Raw genomic sequence first — 20722 nt, forward strand, 5'->3', positions numbered from 1 at the left:
ACACCTTCTCCGAAGCAGTTACACATAAGATGCGGTGAAACCAGAGGTGACATCATCGCGTGCTGTGATATACCATAGACAATGAATTTACCTTTGCTAAACTGTAACATAATTATCAACCTTTAACTTTAACTAGAAAATAGTTACAAACAAATTATTTAAAGCGTAGAGCCAACAAAGTCAAATAAATGCCTTAAGGGCAACACACTCCCCGCCTGACCTTTGTAAGGTCACTATAAACATGGTATAGAACTTTAGTCTCTAAATCAGTCTTTAGGTAGAAGTAGAACGACTTCTGTAACTGGTCTCAGGTTTCCTTTTCAGGGTTCGTTGTAAAGATGTGAACTGGTTGACTGCCTGCTCTGTTGTTTAGCAAGCGCTGGCATGGTTCTCTGAATGGTAGAGGGGTGTCCCAGTTGTTTGTTTTGTCTCTAAAGACCTTTGTGTCCATTATTTTTAAGAAGATGGCATCTTCCACTGATGGAGCAAGTTTATTATCGTGCTTAGTTTGAGCGAAGACTGACTGTCCCAGTGTCTTCTCAGTTACTTCACTATGCTCGTGCCCTTGTTGTGCTTCCTTGATACACGCCACACTTCTGGAGGGCTGAGAAATTGAATGGCGGCCTCTCTCTAGCACGTTAGTCTTGAGCATGTTAACTGTCGGTTTGTATACATGCCAGGGTGCACCTCTCCTATCACCACCCAGCCCAGATCCAGACGTTGGGCATGGGGGCGTTGTGTGGTCCATTGACCTGCTGCCTGACTTTGTGCACCCTAAGGATGTCTCTTCCGAGTAGCAGGAGTATTTCTGCTTCCGGATCCAGTTCTGGGATATGCTTGCCAATGTGGTGGAGATGGGGCTGGTGTAGCACTGTGCTTGGCGTCGGAATCTCGGATCGGTTATTTAAGATCTCATTGCACTCTAAGAGTGGAGGGAGACTGATGACGACTTTGCCATCCAGCTACTTGAGCTGGAAGTCTTCTGCCTTCCTGCCATATGTTTCTGCGATGCCAGAACAAGTTCTGAGGTAGTATGGGAATGGATTACCCTTTACACTGAACAACTCGAAGAACTCTGGTCTCACTAGTGAGCGGTTGCTCTGGTCGTCCAGAATTACATAGGCCTTGATGGCCTTGTCATTGGCTCCTGTAGGGTATACCTTAATGAGGCATCTCTTTGAGCACGAGCGGCTCGACTGACCTGGACTGCAAACTTCTGTGCAGCTCAGCTGACAATAGTTGTATCAGAGTGATGCTCTCCCTCCCCGCCATCCTTTTGTGGGAGCGGAGGAGCCTTGGCAGTTTGCGGTGACAGGCCGGGATGCATGGCTCCATTGTGATTAGTGCTGTTACATTCCAAGCACTTTACGGGGAACGTACACTCTTTAGTGAGGTGGGAGGTAGAGGAACAGCACTTAAAACATATTAATTTTTTCCTTGAGAAGGGCCTTTCTTTCGTCAAAGGGTTTGTTTCGAAACATTCTGAATTTTTTGAGGGGGTGGGGTTTGTTGTGCAATGGACAATTCTTGCTAGGGTCATCGTTGATTGCGGAGACTTCGGTTTTATGCACTGACGTGGGTTTATTGATGACAAAATTGTTCGAAATGGGTTTGACTGGCTTGGTGTGAGTTGTGGTGCTGCCTTGATTCATGAAGCTAGGGTCGTTTAGCCTCTTCGCCTCCTTGCACACAAACCTACCAAAATACTCAAAGGAAGGGACTCGACCACCGTTCTCTTGTACTCTGAGCCAATAGAAACCCATCTTTCCTGCAGCCAAAATGGAAGCTTGTCCACAATTGGTCCAACTCCGCGTGAGGTATCCAGATACGACAGGCCAGTTAAATAGCCGTCTTCTTTAGCACCTTGAATCTCCATGAGTAAATCTCCAAGTTCTCGTAATTTAGTGTGGTCCTTGGCTGACACTCTAGGAAAATTGTCCAGCCGTTGAAATAGCGCCCTCTCAATAATTTCAGGGGCCGCGTAGAGGTCCCGAAGTCTCTCCCATGCTTTGTGTAAGGCGAGCTTGGGGTTGCTGATGTACACTGAGCGTATGCGCTTCACCTGTTCACTTGATTCCTTTCCCAGCCATTTAGTGATAAGGTCCAACTCTTCGGTTGCTGTGAGCTGGACTCCGCCGGTGGCACTGGTGATTCAGGCTTATCGTCAAACTGGTACAGTCCTGAATTGACAAGGTCTCGTCGCACTAAGCACTGTGCCAAGGGTTCTGCTGCAGGTGCGTGCTAGCTGAGGGAATATGTTGGGGAACATATTACTGAGTGTGTACGTTCATGTTGGGATTTGATGTTTTGACTTCAGCCTTTGTCTCTGATCTCGCCGGATCTGGTAAGTTTGGTGTCGGGAAGTATTCGTAGTCAGCCCTTTCATACTTGAGTTTGTGGCAAGGTTGCAATTGTAAGTTGTCTTCCCCAGGTGGACGTGATGCAACGAAGCTTCCCTGTGATTTCACATGAGATGGGACGCCAACAGGCAAGTATGGAGAGAAAGAATGAATCTGCAGGTCAATTTGAGATTGGACATATTGGCTGGTGCATTCCAGTTTGGCCCTTTCTGACGTAGATTTTCCTGTTTCGTCTAGAACGTGCATTTCTTCAGTGTTTTCCAACACTTGTGCTTCTACCGTGGCCGCATCAGCTTGTCCTTGTAGCATCAGCACTTCTAACTCCGTATCTATCCTTGCCTTTTCCAACTGGTTTTCCACTTCTCTGGCAGCTTTTCCATTTTCAGTTTTGCTTCTTGGTTAGTGTATGACGCTTGCACCTTGCCGGCTTCGCTTTAGCTCTTGCGAGGGCAGCCACACTTGTCGACGTCCTACTGCTCTTGGTGCTTAATGCAAGCAACTTGATGCTTGATCGCGAAGCCATTGTACCACTTGTCGAAACACCAAATGATTTTGCCTTTTCACTGTAGTGTTCTTGTGCAATGTGTTGAAACTCTGACTAAACACCAAGTTAAACCAGAGCCAATGAAGACAGAGTCGTAGTAAGGTTAACCATTTACTGTTCACTCTTCCACATTAACATCGTATGGTGAAAACTGTTGATAAAAAAAATACAAACATATACAACGTCTGTTTCATTCTGGAGACCACGTGCACTCTCTTCTTTTAGCGAGTGTCTCCAGCCGCCCCGAGTAGCGGGCGAAGGGAGCCCACCCCGCGTTTGAAATTGAAAAGCCGGCACGCATGCCGCCCCAACTGCTGCTTCCTTAACAGAAACCGCGTTAATATTTTTACCTCAAATACATTCTTATGAACTTACGGCGTTGCTTCTGTAATGCTTCTTTGTGGGTAGAAATGGAGTTCTTCACGATCATGCTGCATGCATGGCACCCACCTTCACACCTTCTCCGAACCGGTTACACATAAGACGCGGCGAAACCGGAGGTGACATCATCGCATGCTGCGATATACCGTAGACAATGAATTTACCTCTGTTAAACTGTAACATAATTATCAACCTTTAACTTTAACTAGAAAATAGTTACAAACAAATTATTTAAAGCGTAGACCCGACAAAGTCAAATAAGTGCCTTAAGGGCAACACAGTCAGGTCTTGGAAAACCTGCAATGATTACACACCCACACTTGGAAAACATTTGGAACGTAACCTAATGAAATGATTATCATTAGATAAACCTTGTGTATCCCTGATTTTCCATCCTCCGCATTTATTGATGATGTTTTCAGCTGGCTCAGCTCTCTTCACTGGACTTTGCTCTGAACCTCTTTACTTCCCTCCTTCCTCTTCTTGGATCTGATATCGTTTTATGAGTTGGTGTTACATTTTGCTTGAAACACTGTGGGTGTTTACTATATTACAGATCTTGTATATAATGGATATATTTATAAAAATGCAAGTTTTTGATAATATAAATCGATCCAGCTGGTCATTTACAAAATATGTTGAGAACTGAAGAGGATGATTGTTTTCCCAGGGAAAAGTACATCTCTCAGTTGATAGCTTGTGAAATCATGCTGATTTATTAACTTTTTAATGACAGAAATAGACTGTGTCTGGCTGGATCAAAAGAAGTGAATTATATTAGCACAATGGTTATTGCACGAGAGCTTTTGGTCGACAAAGCAACTCAGTAGATTTGCCCTTTACTCCCATCACCTGTTCCAATCCCTTCTCTATAGTCTTGCACACTTCTCAACTTATTAGGCTGAACTTTCTTTTGAAGGCCACAATGATACATGTCCGCAACACATCTGTAGGCAGTGTACTATGGATTGAAGTTGTACGCTGTGTTCTTCATATCAGTGTTATTTCTCTTCTCCCCTGTTTCATATCTGTGATAACTAGTCACTCAACAGTTTATATATTTCTATTAGATTTCTCTTCAGCCTTCTCTTCAAAGGAAATGGCCTCAGCCACTCTCTTTTAAACACACAAATCCCAGATTGCTCTGCTTCTGCATCCTTTTTGGAACAGTATGAGGGAATTTTACGTTCCCTCATTCTGTATCACCTTGCATATCTGCTGTGCCTCTGTCCATTCTGCTGCAGTCTACCACTTTCCTCTATAGTTCCTAATTCGGCCAAGTTTTGCATCAAGTGCAAATTTAGAAATTGTGCTTTGCAGCCCCGCTAAGACCATAAGATATAGAGGCAGAAGTAGGCCTTCGGCCCATTGAGTCTGCTCTGCCATTCAATCATGGGCTAATCAAATTCTTCCAGTCATCCCCACTCCCCTGCCTTCTCCCCATACTCTTTGATGCCCTGGCTAATCAAGAACCTATCTTTCTGTGCCTTAAGTGCACCCAATGACTTGGCCTCCACAGCCATTCGTGGCAACAAATTCCACAGATTTATCATCCTCTGTATAAAGTAATTTCTCTGCATCTCTGTTCTAAATGGATGTCCTTCAATCCTGAAGTCATGCCCTCTTGTCCTAGACTCCCTTACCATAGGAAATAACTTTGCCATATCTACTCTGTTCAGAATGTAAGTTCTTAATGGCTCAAAGAAGTCGATGATCTTAAAACTGATTTTTTGGGGATGTTATTTTTCACCTTCTTCCAGTCTTCAGGTCTTGGCCTGAAACATTGACTGTTTATTCCTCTCCAGAGGTGCTGCATGACCTGCAGCATTTTGTGTGTGCTGCTGTGGATTTGCAGTATCTGCAGAATTTCTTGTGTTTTGCCTTTTACTATGACCGTTGAGCCAACTTCATATCCATGTGAGCAGTGTCCCTTTTATACTGTGCTTCAACTTTGTTTATAAGCATTTTATTAACTCATTCTCAAAAGCCTACACTGCATTATCCTCTTCAACTCTTTCTTTTACCTAATCAAATTTTCCAGTACTGTCTGTAAGGAGTTAATATGTTCTCCCTGTGACCATGTGATTTTTTTTCACCTCTCTGGGTGCTCCATTTTCCTTCCTCCTTCTCTATCTCTAAATATTTCTAAATAAAAAATATTTCCAGTTTGGTTATACCCAGTTTTCTCTTAACATCCATACTGGCTTGTCTTAATTAATTCATTTACTTCTTGGTGATTATTAATCTTGTTCCAGAACAATGTTTCTGAAAACTTTCCTAACACATATGATTTAACTGACCGGCATTTAGTTATGAGGATTATCCTTCTTTCTTTCAATAAGTGAGTAACTTATTAATGTAAGGGGTTTTTACTTCAGTAGTTGGTAAGTTGATGGAAAAGATCCTGAGAGGCAGGATTTATTAACATTTGGAGAGATATAATATGATTAGGAATAGTCAGCATGGTTTTGTCAAAGGCAGGTCTTGCCTTACAAGTCTGATTGAATTTTTGAGGATGTGACTAAACAGGTTAATGAAGGTACAGCAGTTGATGTAGTGTATATGGATTTCAGCAAGGCATTTGATAAGGTACCCCATGCAAGGCTTATTGAGAAAGTAAGGAGGCATGGGATCCGACGGGACCTTGCTTTGTGGATCCAGAATTGGCTTGCCCACAGAAGGCAAAGAGTGGTTGTAGACGGGCTATATTCTTCATGGAAGTTGGTGACCAGTGTTATGCCTCAGGGATCTGTTCTGGGACCCCTTCCTTTGTGATTTTTATAAATGACCTGGATGAGGAAGTGGAGGGATGGGTTAGTAAGTTTGCTGATGACTCAAAGATTGGGGGTGTTGTGGATAGTGTGGAGGGCTGTCAGGGTTTACAGTGAGACATCATTAGGATGCAAAACTGGGCTGAGAAATGGCAGGTGGAGTTCAACCCAGATAAGTGTGAGATGGTTCATTTTGGTAGGTCAGATATGATGGCAGAATATAGTATTAATGGTAAGACTCTTGGCAGTGTGGAGGATCAGAAGGATCTTGGGGTCCGAGTCTGTAAGACACTCAAAGCTACTGCTTAGGTTGACTCTGTGGTTAAGAAGGCATTTGGTGCATTGGCCTTCATCAACCGTGGGATTGAGTTTAAGAGCCGAGAGGTAATGTTACAGCTATATACAACCCTGGTCAGACCCCACTTGGAGTACTGTGCTCAGTTCTGGTCACCTCACTACAGGAAGGATGTGGAAACTATAGAAAGGGTGCAGAGAAGATTTACAAGGTTGCCTGGATGGGGGAAGCATGCCTTATGTGACTAGGTTGAGTGAACTTGGCCTTTTCTCCTTGGAGTGACGGAGGATGAGAGATGTCCCGATAGAGGTGTATAAGATGATGAGAAGCATTGATTGTGCGATCAGTCAGAGGCTTTTTCCCAGGGCTGAAATGGCTAACATGAGAGGGCACAGTTTTAAGGTGCTTGGAGGTAGGTACAGGGGAGATGCCGGGTGTAAGTTTTTACGCAGAGAGTGGTGAGTGCGTGGAATGGGCTGCTGGCAATGGTGGTGGAGGCAGATACGATCGGGTCTTTTAAGAGTCTCCTGGATAGGTACATGGAGCTTAGAAAAATAGAGTGCTATTTTGTTTACAAAATTATGAGGGGTATAGACAGAGTAAATGTGAATAGGCTCTTTCCTCTTAGATTAGGAGAGATAAATATGAGAGGACATGGCTTTAGGGTAAAAGGGGAAAGGTTTAGGGGGAACTTCTTCACTCAGAGAGTGGTGGGAGTGTGGAAGGGCTGAATGGCCTGTTTTCTGTGCTGTAGTGTTCTATGGTAACCCTAGGTAATTTCTAAAGTACGTACATGTTCTGCACAGCGTTGTGGGCCAAAGGGCCTGTATTGTGCTGTAGGTTTTCTATGTTTCTAACGCTTACCACTTTTTCAGTGTTTTAGCATCATCCCTATTTCCAAAGAGCATTTGAAAATTATGGTCATTGTCTTCACAATTTCTTCTAGTACATCCCTCCAGATTCAAACCAGTCCTAGTAATTTGTCTGCTTTGTCCATCTAATTTTTTCATTCCTCCATGCAATTAGTGTTTAACTTCACTGTTACTTTAGAAGCACTCTCTTTCCAGGTGAAGACTGACCCAAAGTACTGAGTATTGTAATGCTGCCATCAGCATTAAAATGCAAGTACCCATTTTTGTCATAAATGAGTCCCACACTTCATATATTATCTTTTTATTATTTTTCCCAGTTATTACCCCAGAAGTACAGCACATTTGGGCAAACCAGTCAATGCAATCTCCTTCCTTCCTTTCCTGTTCAGTTTTCTTTTCCTTCAGATGCTTGCTTAGTCTGTTAAATGTAAAACAAAAACAGAAATTACTGGAAAATAGTTGATCAGGCTGCATCTGTGAGAGGAGAAACAGTTAATATTTCAGATTTGAGATGCTTGATCAAAAGGGTCCTGTCAAATGCACTGGTATATGCACTTCAATCACTCCGTTGTAGTGAGTACCTTTTTTTTAGTTTGAGGTTTGGTCAGAACATAGTGTAGATGGTATCTAGCTGTGTGGTATCAACTTTATCAATATCATTTTTAGTTTGAATGGCTTCTGTTCCATTAGCCTTTTTTTTACAGTGGAAAAAGGACCCATACTTCTCATCTTTTACTAATATGTAAATCTCAGCATTCTGACCATTAAATCTTCATAATATGAATACAGTGGCGCCAGTGTGGTTGAATCAAGGCTTTTGATTCCACCCCTCTAGAAACAAATCCCAGTGCTTGATTGTTTTCTTTACATGGTCTTGCTAACCTGTGGCGCAACTTTTAATGAATGGTGTATTTGTACTCTTTAAGATCTCTTTGTTCCGCTACTCCACCTAGCCTCACACCTTCTAAGTAATGAGTAATCTCTCTTATCTTCCTGTAAAATGTACTACTTGCATTTATCTGCATTAAATCTCTTGTACCAATTGTTTGCTCATTCTTCAGGTTCGTTATTGTCGTAGATTCATAGTCACACAGTTACCTTAGTCCACCCTGTCCATGGTGACCATCAAGTACTAAGCCTAATTTATACCATCAGTAACCATATGTGCCTTGGTGATTCAAGTGCTCATCTCTGTGCTTAAATGTCATGAGTATACACCCCCACAACCCCCACTTGAAGTGCTTTCCAAATTCCAACCATCCTCTGGATGAAAGGTATCTTTCTTGCTTCCCCTCAATTTCTGATTATAAACACCAGTACTGTTGGGAAAGGATTGGTATTGGGTGCTCTATCTTAACCCCTCATAGCTTTGTACACCTCAAGCAAATCATTGTTCACACTGAACCCCAGCCTCTCCAGTCCTTCCTTATTACTGAGCCACTCCATCCCAGGCAACATCTGATTGAACTTCACCTGCTCCCTCTCCAGACAATCACTCCTTTCTACACTGTAAAGATGAAAATTTCACATTATATTCCTGATGTAATGCCACCAGTGTTTCATAAGCCTGCACTATAATATCCCTACTCTTCTAGTCTATCACCGTCCAATGAAGGCTAGCATCTTGTAAGCCGTCTTTCCCACCCAATCTACCTATGCTGCCACTTTGGATTTATACAGCAAGCTCCCTTTTGAAAATCACCCTCTTCAGCATTGATTTGATTCAATCTTTACTGATTAATTTTGTTAGGGTCTGGGAATGATAGCAATGGTAGCATTGACCCTTCATGTCCTGAAGAAGGGTCTCAGCCCGAAATGTCGACTGTTTATTCATTTCCATAGATGCTGCCTGGCCTGCCAAGTTCCTTCAGGATTTTGTTTGTTGCTTTGGATTTCCAGCATCTGCAGACTTCCTTGTGTTTATTATATTACTGAGTTAGCTAGCAATATAACATGAAGGCATGCACTACAGGTGGTGGTGTCCTCTTATGCCAGCATGTTTGTCTTAGGCTATGTCCACACTAGACCAGATAAATCCATGACCGAAGCTTTTTCTCTTTGTTTTGACCCTCTGTCCACATTGAAACGGCGTTTTCCTCCCTCGAAAATGGAGTTTTTCAGAAACGATCTCCAGAGTGAATAAATCTGAAAATGCCTAATATCTGGTGTAGTGTGTACGGGGTAACTGGCTATTTTTAAAACTGCTGTCCTGACGTGCCAGAACAAATGGTGGCGGCAACGCAGCATTTCATTGTTTTCTTGAACGCAACCTCTTTCACTTTTGCCCAGTAACAAGCCTTATTGCATTTAGTTGTAGCTGTCGTCCCTTTCATCGGTGAAGAGACTATGGCTGTAGGAAATGTTTCTGGACAAACACGCACCAAATCTTTCATTTGGCAATTTCCTTTTAAGTTTTTCTAGTCTGTAACTGGACAAACGCGCACCAAGTATACTGTTTCGCTTGTTTTCTGTGTCCTGTGCATGCCCAGTAGGAAGAGATTTCCCTAAAATCCATTTTAATGTGGACAGAGGTATTTTCAAAAATGCCTAGTGTGGACGTCTATCGTTTTTACGCGAAACCGGCGCTTTCAAAATTATCCGGTCTAGTGTGGACGTAGCCTTAGTGATAGAGGTTCTGGGTACACAAGGCAACAAACTGCAGCACATTTTGTGGATAACACATACTGAACACATAGCCTGCTGATGGTGAAGAGAATGAATGTTCAGGATTTGGACAGGGTGCTAATCATCTGTGTTTGTTTGCCCTCTACATTATTGATGTTCATGGGTTTGGTTGTAGATGCATGCCTTCAGGCTTTGGAGTATACCATCTTAGGCTACGTCCACACTATGCTGGATAATTTTGAAAACGCCGGTTTCGAGTAAAAACGATAGGTGTCCACACTAAGTGTTTTTCAAAATATCTCTGTCCACATTAGACGGATATTTGGGCGACTCTCCTCCTACTGGGCATGCGCAGGACACACAGAAAACAAGCAAAGAGGAAACGATATACTTGGTGCGCGTTTGTCCAGTTACAGAGTAGAAAAACTTAAAAGGAATTGCTCTTGGCTCTCGTGCAGGAGGACTTAAAACTAAAAAAAACAAATACTGGAGTGTATGGAGGCAACCGACTGGGAGTTCACGGACAGTATGACCCGGCTGACAACGAACATTGAAAAACTGACTAACTCTGTTGCATTAATAAAGTACCTTGTTAAATGTATAAAACATGTCAGCATCAGTGTTATCTTGTATTTCCATACAATGTTACATTAGGCTGTTACACATCTATTGTCAGAGAAGTACTTGCATAAATAGGTAAAGCACCTTCATACAAGCAAGGACAGAAAACAGGGCAAAGTGAGTATACTTAATTATTCAGTAAGCTATGGGTCAAAGTATTTGGTGAGTACATTTCTAACTCTTCTGGCTTCAGTCTCGTTGCCGTCTGTTCTGAAATTGTTCGGTTCTGCGAAGCGCAGAATCAAATATTGCTGTGATGATTTACACTCTAGTATCAATTCTTTGGCGACAATAAAGTAGTAATAATAAGAAGAAATCGATGAAATGGCCGTGCTGTCGCCATCTGTTCCGGCACGTCACGACAGCGGTTTTAAAAAGCTCCGGTTACCCCGTACTTACTGCAATGGATATTAGGCGTTTTCAGATTTATTCACTCTGGAGACCGTTTCTGAAAATCTCCGTTTTCGGGGGCTGAAAACACCGTTTCAGTGTGAACGGAAGGTCAAAACGAAGAGAAAAAGCTTCGTTTTCAAAATTACCTGGCATGGTGTGGACGTAGCCTTAAACTCAATAGATTTCGTAGATGGTGGATGGAAAGTATCAGGAAGAACCAAACACTACAGGGTACTTGGCATCAGACCTGCTTTTACAGAGATGAGGAGGAATTTCTTTATTCAGAGGGTGGTGAGTGTCTGGAATTCATTTCCACAGATCACTGTGAAGGCCAGGTCATTGGGGTTATGTTTAAAGCAGCGGCTGACAGGTTCTTGATAAGAGCATCAAAGATTTCAAGTTGGCCATGATTGAACTGCAAAGAAGACGATAAAGCTGAATGATCTAATTCTGCTTTTATGTCTTACAGTTACAATATTTATGTGCCAGGTCTAGGTGAACTTCTATAATGAGCTTTTGATCTGAATATTTCTGTTGGCATCTTTCACTGTAATGATTAAATGAAGACTACACAATAGTTAACTGGGTAGAGGATCCTGTTTTCTCCTGAAGCTTTTCCTGTATCTTTTGATTTTTATCTGCTAATTCAGAAATTGTGTTAATTAAATGCTGAACAGCAGTAATCCCAGCATTAATTTATGTGGAGCATTTCTCCCTACCATCTACTCTTTGCTTCCATTATCTGCTTTCTTTTTAAGCCAGCTTGTAAATATTTCTGACTTCATTATATAGTACTTTACTGAAGATTTTAAGAATGTAGCTAAATTGTACTGTGTATATTACAATTTCATCTTCCTCCGTTGTCTTATCAAATATCAACTAAGATCGAGTAATACTTTCCCTTTTGAAATCCATACTGATTATTCATTGTACTTTTTCTGTTCTGGACACTTCTCTCTTTATGTTGAACTTTTATTCATTGTCTACAACTGATGTTAAGCTGATGAGTTTGTAACTTCTTGGCCACATTTTATCATCTTTCTTAAAACAGTTATTTGCCTGTGCTGTGGCATTACAATTTTTTCCTGTAAGCTCCTGTATCTGTTTAAATGCTTTTAAAATGTGTGGATGAAATCCATCAGGATTTGTGCAATTTTTGATCGGATATGTTGTCCAATATAGTTAATCTACCATAAAGTTTATATGTAGTCATAAGTAGGGCTAAGTGGGAATTAAATTTATAAAGTAAAACAACAAAGGTGGTATCTCTAGATTATTATCTGAGTCACAAGCAAATCATCTCAGGGTTTTCAGATGAATAGCATGACTTAAAGATTGGTGAAGAAGTAGTAGATTTACACCGATGAGGCACTGGCATCAGTTTGAAGATAAATGGGAGAATTTATAATAGGGAAGAGTTAATGTCAGAGCAATTAAAGAAATAGTTTGGTTTTGTCTTCACAGAAAAAGATAATTTAGATTCGATTAGCTTTATTTGTCAATATGTATATTGAAACATGCAGTGAAATATGTTGTCGGCTTCAATGACCAACTCAGTCTGGGGTTGTGCTGGGGGCAGCCAGCAAGTGTTGCCATGCTTCCTGCGCCAACAGAGCACGTCCACACTTACAAACACTAACCTGTATGTCTTTGGAATGTGAAAGGAAATCCAAGCATTCAGAAAAAACCTATGTGGTCACGGGGGGAATGTACGAACTCCCTACAAGGAGTGGCGAATTAAACTCGGTTCGCTGACACTGTAGTAGTGTTATACCAACCGCTGTGCAATTGTACTGCCTGTTCTTCTCAGAAATGCTAGAGAACCAAGCATTTAATGAAAAGGAATTGAATTAATATTAGGGAGACAAAATAGTGCCTGTGTAATTAATAAAACTAAAAGATGATAATCTGCCCTCCAGAGCAATAAATGTGGAAATAGTGGATGAAATAGTTCTTGTATTCCAGATTTCTATAACTAACAACTTGGAGAAGTGGCAAATACAATCTGTCCAAACTTTTAAAAAGAAGAGAGAGAGAAACCAGCTCTCTATAGACTGGATTGCCTTATGTCAGCATTAGGTAAATTGCTTTTAACAATAAAGGATGTGATTAATAGGACGCCTAGGAAACATCAACAGGATTGGAGAAAATCATTGAGAAAAGGAAATGGTGTTTGACAAACATCAATGAGGATCTAAATGATGCAGTTCGTTGGAAAAATCAGTAGATGTGGTCTGTTTGAATTTACTGAAATCCTTTAATAAAGTCCCATTTAGTGTGCAAAATTAAGAGTTTTAAGATTAGGGATAAAATACTGACATTGATTGAAAATCAGTTGACAGACAGGAAACTGAGAGTAGCAATAGTTAGTTGAAGTCCTATTGGTGTCAGTGCTTGAGCCCCAATTATTCACAGTGTACTGTATATGGCAGTGATGAAGATGAGGGTTTAGAACAGGGTTTCTCAACCGGGGTTCCACAGTAGATCATGATTTTTAAAAAAAACATTGTTTTTTGAACTTCACACAACGGTAGGGCTCGCAGTGGTGGGCAGTGACGAAGCAGCCCTGTTAGCAATCTGGTCAGAAGTCTCCAACCCAGTATGGCAGTGCACAGTAGGACCGTGTTTATTTAGTTGAGTCCATTTGTTTTTGACGTGAGATAGGGAAGGCCATTGATAATTGGTGAGTGCCGTATTGCACGGAAGCGAGAACAGTATGATGATGAGGAGCGTGAAGGGTTATGGTGAGAAGGCAGGTGTATGCATTTGAATAGGATCCAGGAACAACCATCATGGAATGGCAGAGCAGACTTGATGGACTGAATGGCCTAATTCTGCTCCTATGTCTTATCGTCTTATGTGCATCTTCCGAGCTTTGAATGGACTCTCCCAACTTGGGCTATGATGTCAGCCTCTCCCTCCTGAATTACCTCTCACCACTTCCACTGATTTATGGGAGCAAACAAATTCCACTGGTGCAGTAGAAAATTGGAGAGAAATTTTCATCCCAAAAGAATTTTTACACGCTGCGATTCAGCTGCTGGCCTGCTGCTTTGCTGTTGTAAACTTCGCAAAAGGTGGATTGTGTCAGTTAGAAATGAATTGCATTGTGAAGTTTTATTATTTTTTGCAGTTTCTTGTTTAGTTATTTATTATGCTGTTCTTTTTTATATTTTATTAACCCGTGTTTTACAGACATGTCTGACAGTCCAATATCTAATGGTACAATCACTGCACTAGTGCACTAATGGACATAAACAAAGACTATCTTTACAATGAAAGCAACTTATCAATGGGTTTTACATGGACTGGTGATCCAAGTTGTCCTATTCCAATGAGCTTAGTCTGTGGCAAACAACACTTAGCTACAAACCACAGCCATATAAGACCATAAGAAACAGGAGCAGAATTCGGCATTTGGCCTATTGCGTCTGCTCTGCCATTCAATAATAGCTGATCCTTTTCTCCTCCCCCCCCCCCCCCCAGCCCCACTCCCAGGCCTTCTCCCCGTAACCCTTGATGCCGTGTCCAATCAAGAACCTATGAATCTCTGCCTTAATTACACCCAACGACCTGGCCTCCACGACCACCTGTGATAATAAATTCCACAAGTTCACCACCCTCTGGCTAAAGAAATTTCTCTTATTGTCTCTAAACTTTCACATCTACCATTCTAGGTCTTTCAAGATTTGAAAATTTTTAATGAGATTCCCCGCCCCTAATCCTCCTAAATTCCAGCGAGTAGAGACCCAGAACTATCAAACATTTCTCATATGATAACCCTTTCATTCCCGCAATTATCCTTGTGAACCTCCTCTGAACCCTCTCCAATGCCAACACATTTTTTCTTGGATGAGGAGCCCAAAATTGTTCACAATACTCAAGCAACACACATCAACGTTGCTGGTGAACGCAGCAGGCCAGGCAGCATCTCTAGGAAGAGGTACAGTTGACGTTTCGGCCCAAGACCCTTCGTCAGGACTAACTGAAAGAAGAGCTAGTAAGAGATTTGAAAGTGGGAGGGGGAGATCCAAAATGACAGGAGAAGACAGGAGGGGGAGGGATGGAGCCAAGAGCTGGACAGTTGATTGGCAAAAGGGATATGAGAGGATCATGGGACAGGAGACCTAGGGAGAAAGAATCGGTAAGCAGCCTCGTGAGGTACATTGTCAAAGGCCTTCTGAAAGCACAAATATACAACATCCACTGCATCCCCTTTATCTATCCTACTTGTAATTTCTTCAAAGAATTCCAACGGGTTGGTCAGGCAAGATTTTCCCTTAAGGAAACCGTGCTGACTTTGCCCTATCTTGTCCTGTGTCGCCAACTACTCCATTATCTAGTCCTTAACAATTGACTCCAACATCTTCCCAACCACTGAGATCAGGCTAACTGGTCTATAATTTTCTTTCTGTTGCCTTCCTCCTTTCTTCAAGCATGGAGTGACATTTGCAATTTTCCAGTCCTCTGGCACCATGCCAGAGTTCAATGATTTTTGAAAGAACATTGCTATTGCCTCCACAATCTCTACTGCTACCTCTTTCAGAACCCTAGGGAGCAGTTCATCTTCCCAAGTGACTTACGTACCCTTAGATCTTTCAGCTTTTTGAGCACACCCTCGTAATAGTAACTGCACTCACTCCCCTTCCTCACTCCCTTCAACATCTGACACGTAAATGTGCTGATTACTTTAAACAGCTATTCGAATCTCAAAACAGAGTAAAATTTTTGTTAATGAAGTTACAGCCAGTAAAAGGGTTCAGATGCAAGTTATTCAGTAGCAGAGCTTATTACCCAGAAAAGGAAAAGTCACAGTTAATGAGAACCTAATAATGCCAGCATGTAAGATTATAGTGGATAAAATGCTAGACAAGATACAGTATGAGAAATTGAAAAGGTTTCACTCTCAAACAGTACAATTAGTCGATGTATTGATGACATGTCACATGATGCTGAAGAGGTTTTGTGATAAAATAAAAAAAACAACAGCTTCTCTATTCAGGTTGATTTCACCAATGAATGTCATGTAGCATTTGTAAGATTTGTAAATGATGATGAAATTCCAGAAAACTTTTTCTGTTGCAAAGGATTGCCCAAACAAGCAAAGGCCAAATTATATTTAATTTTTTGTCTTCGTATCTGGAAATGTCTGTCTTGAGGAAATCTGCTGGCAACTGTGTTGCTTTAGCTTATAGTTTTTAGGAATTTTACTATTCAATATTGTCAATAAATTTTCATGTTGTAAATAGCTTTAATTAAAATCAATTTATGACCTTTATTTAAATTAAATCTACCCAGCCTACCTTGAGAAAAATTAAATCCCATTTTGGCTTAAGCCAGTTATTTAACAGAAATTTATTATGTTTGCTTTATGAGTTTTAAAAATTTGTGGGAGGGAAAGAAAGAGACTAATTTCAAGGAGAATAAGCTAAGCTTAACCACCTGTTTTTTTTCAAGAAAAGTTAGCTAGAAATTCATTCTCAAAAGAGCATTGACAATTATTTTTGGATTATTATATCTACAACTTACTGATCACGCTAATGTACTGAGAACTGTAAATATAATAATTTTTACACAGGGGTTCCCTGAGATCTGAAAATTATTTCAAAGGTTCCTCCAGGGCAAAAAGATTGAGAAAGACTGGTTTAGAATGTAGTGTCGTTTTGAATGTTAATGACGCAAAACTGGGTGGAATTATGAGTTGTGAGGTGGATGCAAGATGACTTGTACAGATGAGTTAATGTCAGATTCAATATAAATTGAACAGATGTGAAGTTATCTGCTAAAGTTGGAAAACAGAAAGGCAGAATGTAATTTAGAATGGAAAATGTTGACGAACAGTGTTCTGTTCAGGAATGCAAACACACTGATTGATGTAGCATGTAGGTAAGAAGGCAAATGTTATATTGGTATCATTGCAAGAGGTTTTGAGGAGCAGGAATTATTTACTATACTTACAGATAGGGATTCTCAACCTTTTTTTAATCCCCTGGAGCAAGGCTTGTCATATGGGGAGTGTTTGATGGCTCTGGGCCTCTACCCACTGGGGTTCAGAAGAATGAGGGGTGACCTCATAGAAACATATTGAATGTTGAAAGGCTTCAAGAGAGTGGATGTGGGGAGGATGTTTTCAATAGTGGGGAGCCAAAGACCAGAGGACACAGCCTCAGAATAGAGGGGCGAACTTTTAGAATGGAGATGAAGAATTTCTTTAGCCATTTAGTGGTAAGCCTGCGGAATTTGTTGCCACAGCTGGGGCCAAGCAATTGGGTATATTTAAGACAGAGATTCATAGGTTCATGATTGGTCAGAGCATGAAAGGGAGAAGGCAGAGAATGGGATTGAGAGGAAAAATGGATCAGCCATGATGAAATAGAGTAGACCCGATGGGCCAAATGGCCTAATTCTTCTCCTACATCTTATGGTCTTATGAATATAGCCAAATGAAGCAGTGTTTTTCTGGGGCAAAGGTTCAAAACACATTAGCAGCTACACACTACACGTATCACAAATATCACATATGGTAACAATTTCAGAAAAAAAAACGTAAGAGTCACAAAAAAATATCTAGCCCAAGTCCCTGAGTGGCATGACTGTAGAACTGATGGTAAGTTGTCCTGGTTCAGCTTGTTATTGGTACGAGCAAACAGTGGAGCACACACAAATGGCAGGGGCCTGCCCCCAACATAAGTACAGATTCCAGCATGCCTTGCTAGGGCTGTTCCACATCGCCTCAACATCTCCTCTCCTGGTTGGCTGCAACAGGCAACTCCTCAGCCTCTGCGCACTCCTCACCACGAGAGGCAGTGCAGCTCCCCCGCTGTTGGTCTCACGAGTGAGCTGGGCTTGCAGTATTCTGTGTTACCAAATTCCGACAGAGTCTTGCAATCACAATAAAAACATTCAACACAATCACTTGCACTACACACCGTCCAATGATAAAGTTCAGACAACAACAACAGCAACGGTATGCAATGTCAAGCTCCATTGCTGTCGAGCAACTGGCCGATGGGTCAGCCCTGCAGTACTTGGTATTCTTAGTATTCAGCAGTGACTTGTGATTGTAAAACAAAGACATCGTAGACAAAATAAATGCACCTTTGATTCAACCTGGATTGACTGCTGCACCCGACTGCACTGCCATCTTACCAGAAGAGATAAGAATTCACAAAGTTTTCTGAATTTACAAAACCCGTATGGAAGCAAATTATCCTGGTTCCCAAATATCTGCCAGACAAGGAATAAGAAGATATCTGGTGTCTGAACATTTTCAAGAAAAGACTTCTTTGATTAATTAGACTGAAGGATATTTCGAAACATGTCGAACCCAAGCCACAAATTAGAAATAAGATTTAGATGATGCACTGAAAGCTAAGAAAATTTTGAGACAAGTAGCTAAGTTTAAAGAAGGAGACGGAAAATAGATTGAATTAGCAAACAGTTTATTTTAATTTGTAATTCTCCAAAGCTAAGTAAATTGTCAAGAAATGGCACATTTATAGACCTAAATGTGTAAGACAGCAGAGTAATATTTATGATTTATAATTATTTAAAAATACACTTAATGCTGAATGTAACAGCCGAAGATTTTCTGTAAAGTGGAAACTATGTTGTGGGCATTTTTTCCTAACTCTGCATCATTCTTTTGCTTTAGTTGTCATATTTATTGGTGAGTATTTGATACAGCACCATTAATGAAGGGATCAGTTATCTCTGATAGAAACATTAATTTTCACTTTGAATTGAATACTTATAAACATGAATGTTACTGTCTAATTTTAGCCATAACAAAGGAGAGCATGAGTAGCATCTCTCAGAAAGACAAAATGCAAACATTTGTTACTTACTCAGGATGATTTTTAACCTGTCAGTAGCCAATTTGAATTTAAAACAATTCTTACAAATTTTAATGTATTTTTACCTTGTCTATGTTGCACATACAGGGGATTCAACACTTGGTTCATTTGGAAAAGCTCAACCTATATTATAACAACATAGCAGATTTGAAAGAGATATTCCTGCTTCATAACCTGACTAATTTGAAAGAGCTTGACTTGAGACTGAATCCTGTGTCCAAAAATGAATCAGACTATCGGCTTTTTGTTGTGCACCTGCTACCCAATCTTAGAAGGTTAGGTAAGTACCCTATTGATCAAAGGTTATAATAACACCATTTATTCCTTTACAAGTAGAGCTTCATGGTGGTAGCTTTATTCATAACAGATGATCCTAGGTTTCCATCTCATTTCAGCCATTGGACCAGCAGGCTAACACCAAGTCATTAGTGATTCTTGTAGCTGAGCTTTTAAATTTGAGGCCTTGCTTGCTTTCTCAGTAGATCCTGTTGCACAACTGGGAAAGAAAAGTAGCATTGTAGTTAATCAAGCAGCTGACATCTGAAACAAATTATTCAATTGTTATCACGTTACTGCTTGCGAAATCTTGTTTCATGGAATATGGTTACAGCATTTATTATGTTTACTTAACTTTCAAAAAAGTACCTGTTTGACAGTAAATTTCTTTGCAAAGTCCTTTGGTCATAAAAGGAAGTGCATTCCTTTCCAGTAGTTAACAATTCATGGATTTCATTGTGGAAGTATTTTTTTAAAAAGCAATGTTGTGTTTTTTTTAAGGTCTATTATTCTTGTTCACGGTGACTTTTGATAACTAGGCAATACAATCATCAAAAGCCAAGGGGTGTCAGAAACTAGCAGAAAATTACTGCCACAAATGAGAAAATCTGCAGATGTTGGAAATCAAAGTAATACAAAATGCTGGAGGAACTCAGCAGGCCAGGCAGCATATATGGAGAATGAGTAAACAGTCAACGTTTGGGGCCGAGAAGGTTCTGGGACATTTCATCAGTGTTGAATTACTGTGATTACAAAATAACGGTGATTGAAAGCATATATACACAGTACTTTTTTAATTAAAAGGCTGAATCGCAATCTGTGATTCCTGAACACCGTGTCTAGTTTAAAAGGCCCTAATGAGTTTCTGATGGTGAGGGGTGGGTTGGTGACTTATAGCCTTCAGGCAAAGTTGTGTGTTCTGTTAAAGTTGCCAATGAATTCAGTGGTTTGTGAAGATTTCTGATATTCATAGACATTTGAAAACTATTAAAATACAAGTAAATTAACAAATTTTAAAATTATTTGTAAGTGGTTTTAAAACTAACAACAGTCGGAAAAAATAATGTCATTCATTATACAAAACCAGCTCAACTTGAAAGAAATAACTTGCCTTCCCTTTGGCCATCCGCTGGCATTTTCTCAGCATTAGCCTGAGGTTCTGTTAAGAATATGTACTTCTTTTGACAGGACAAGCAGTCCAGCTGTAAATAGTTGTGAAAAACCTGCCCCTATGTTATTTCTCAATAAGGCATTGTACAAATCTAGGAAATCAGGTTGAAGTACTGAATGCCAGCAATTCTGAGAATTTTTTCAAAACAAATACGGTGGATTCCAATTAATTGGAACACATTGGGACTAGTATGTTATGGCTCAATTAAGCAGCTGCCCTAATTAGCTGCAGTTTCACAGAAATAGTTTAAAAAGGTATATAAAAAAGACAAACTACTGTTTAATGGAGTGACAAGTTATGTAATTAAATGAAATACAGAACAAATTATAACACCTATATTACTATACTATAAAACTATGCATTAGTTCCTAATAGTTATCGGTGGAGGAGTTCATCTAGTGTACACTCTAGTGTTCTTTTGATTGACTGTAAATGAACAAAGTCACTGCAGCACCTAATGCAGATAATGGTCTGCCTTCATATAATACTTTGAACAATTGCATCCCCCAAATCTTCATTTTCATTGTAACACTCAAGCCAATTGTCAATACCTTCAA

General features: G+C 40.5%; 1 protein-coding gene and 1 long non-coding RNA gene across 3 annotated transcripts in view; one reads left to right on the forward strand and one right to left on the reverse strand.

The window, feature by feature from the left end:
• cep72 (centrosomal protein 72) overlaps positions 1-20722 on the forward strand; it is a 174805-nt gene that overhangs the window by 22181 nt on the left and 131902 nt on the right. For both annotated transcript variants that reach the window (XM_063069732.1, XM_063069733.1), the window contains exon 3: positions 18806-18998. In XM_063069732.1, the coding sequence (XP_062925802.1) occupies positions 18806-18998 (193 nt within the window). The remainder of the gene's footprint in view (positions 1-18805; positions 18999-20722) is intronic.
• LOC134357942 (uncharacterized) overlaps positions 18877-20722 on the reverse strand; it is a 132248-nt gene continuing 130402 nt past the window's right edge. The window contains exon 3 of the long non-coding RNA XR_010020761.1: positions 18877-19214. This is a non-coding gene — a long non-coding RNA (uncharacterized LOC134357942). The remainder of the gene's footprint in view (positions 19215-20722) is intronic.

The sequence above is a fragment of the Mobula hypostoma genome, chromosome 17, assembly GCF_963921235.1.
Source record: "Mobula hypostoma chromosome 17, sMobHyp1.1, whole genome shotgun sequence".
NCBI lineage: Eukaryota > Metazoa > Chordata > Chondrichthyes > Myliobatiformes > Myliobatidae > Mobula > Mobula hypostoma.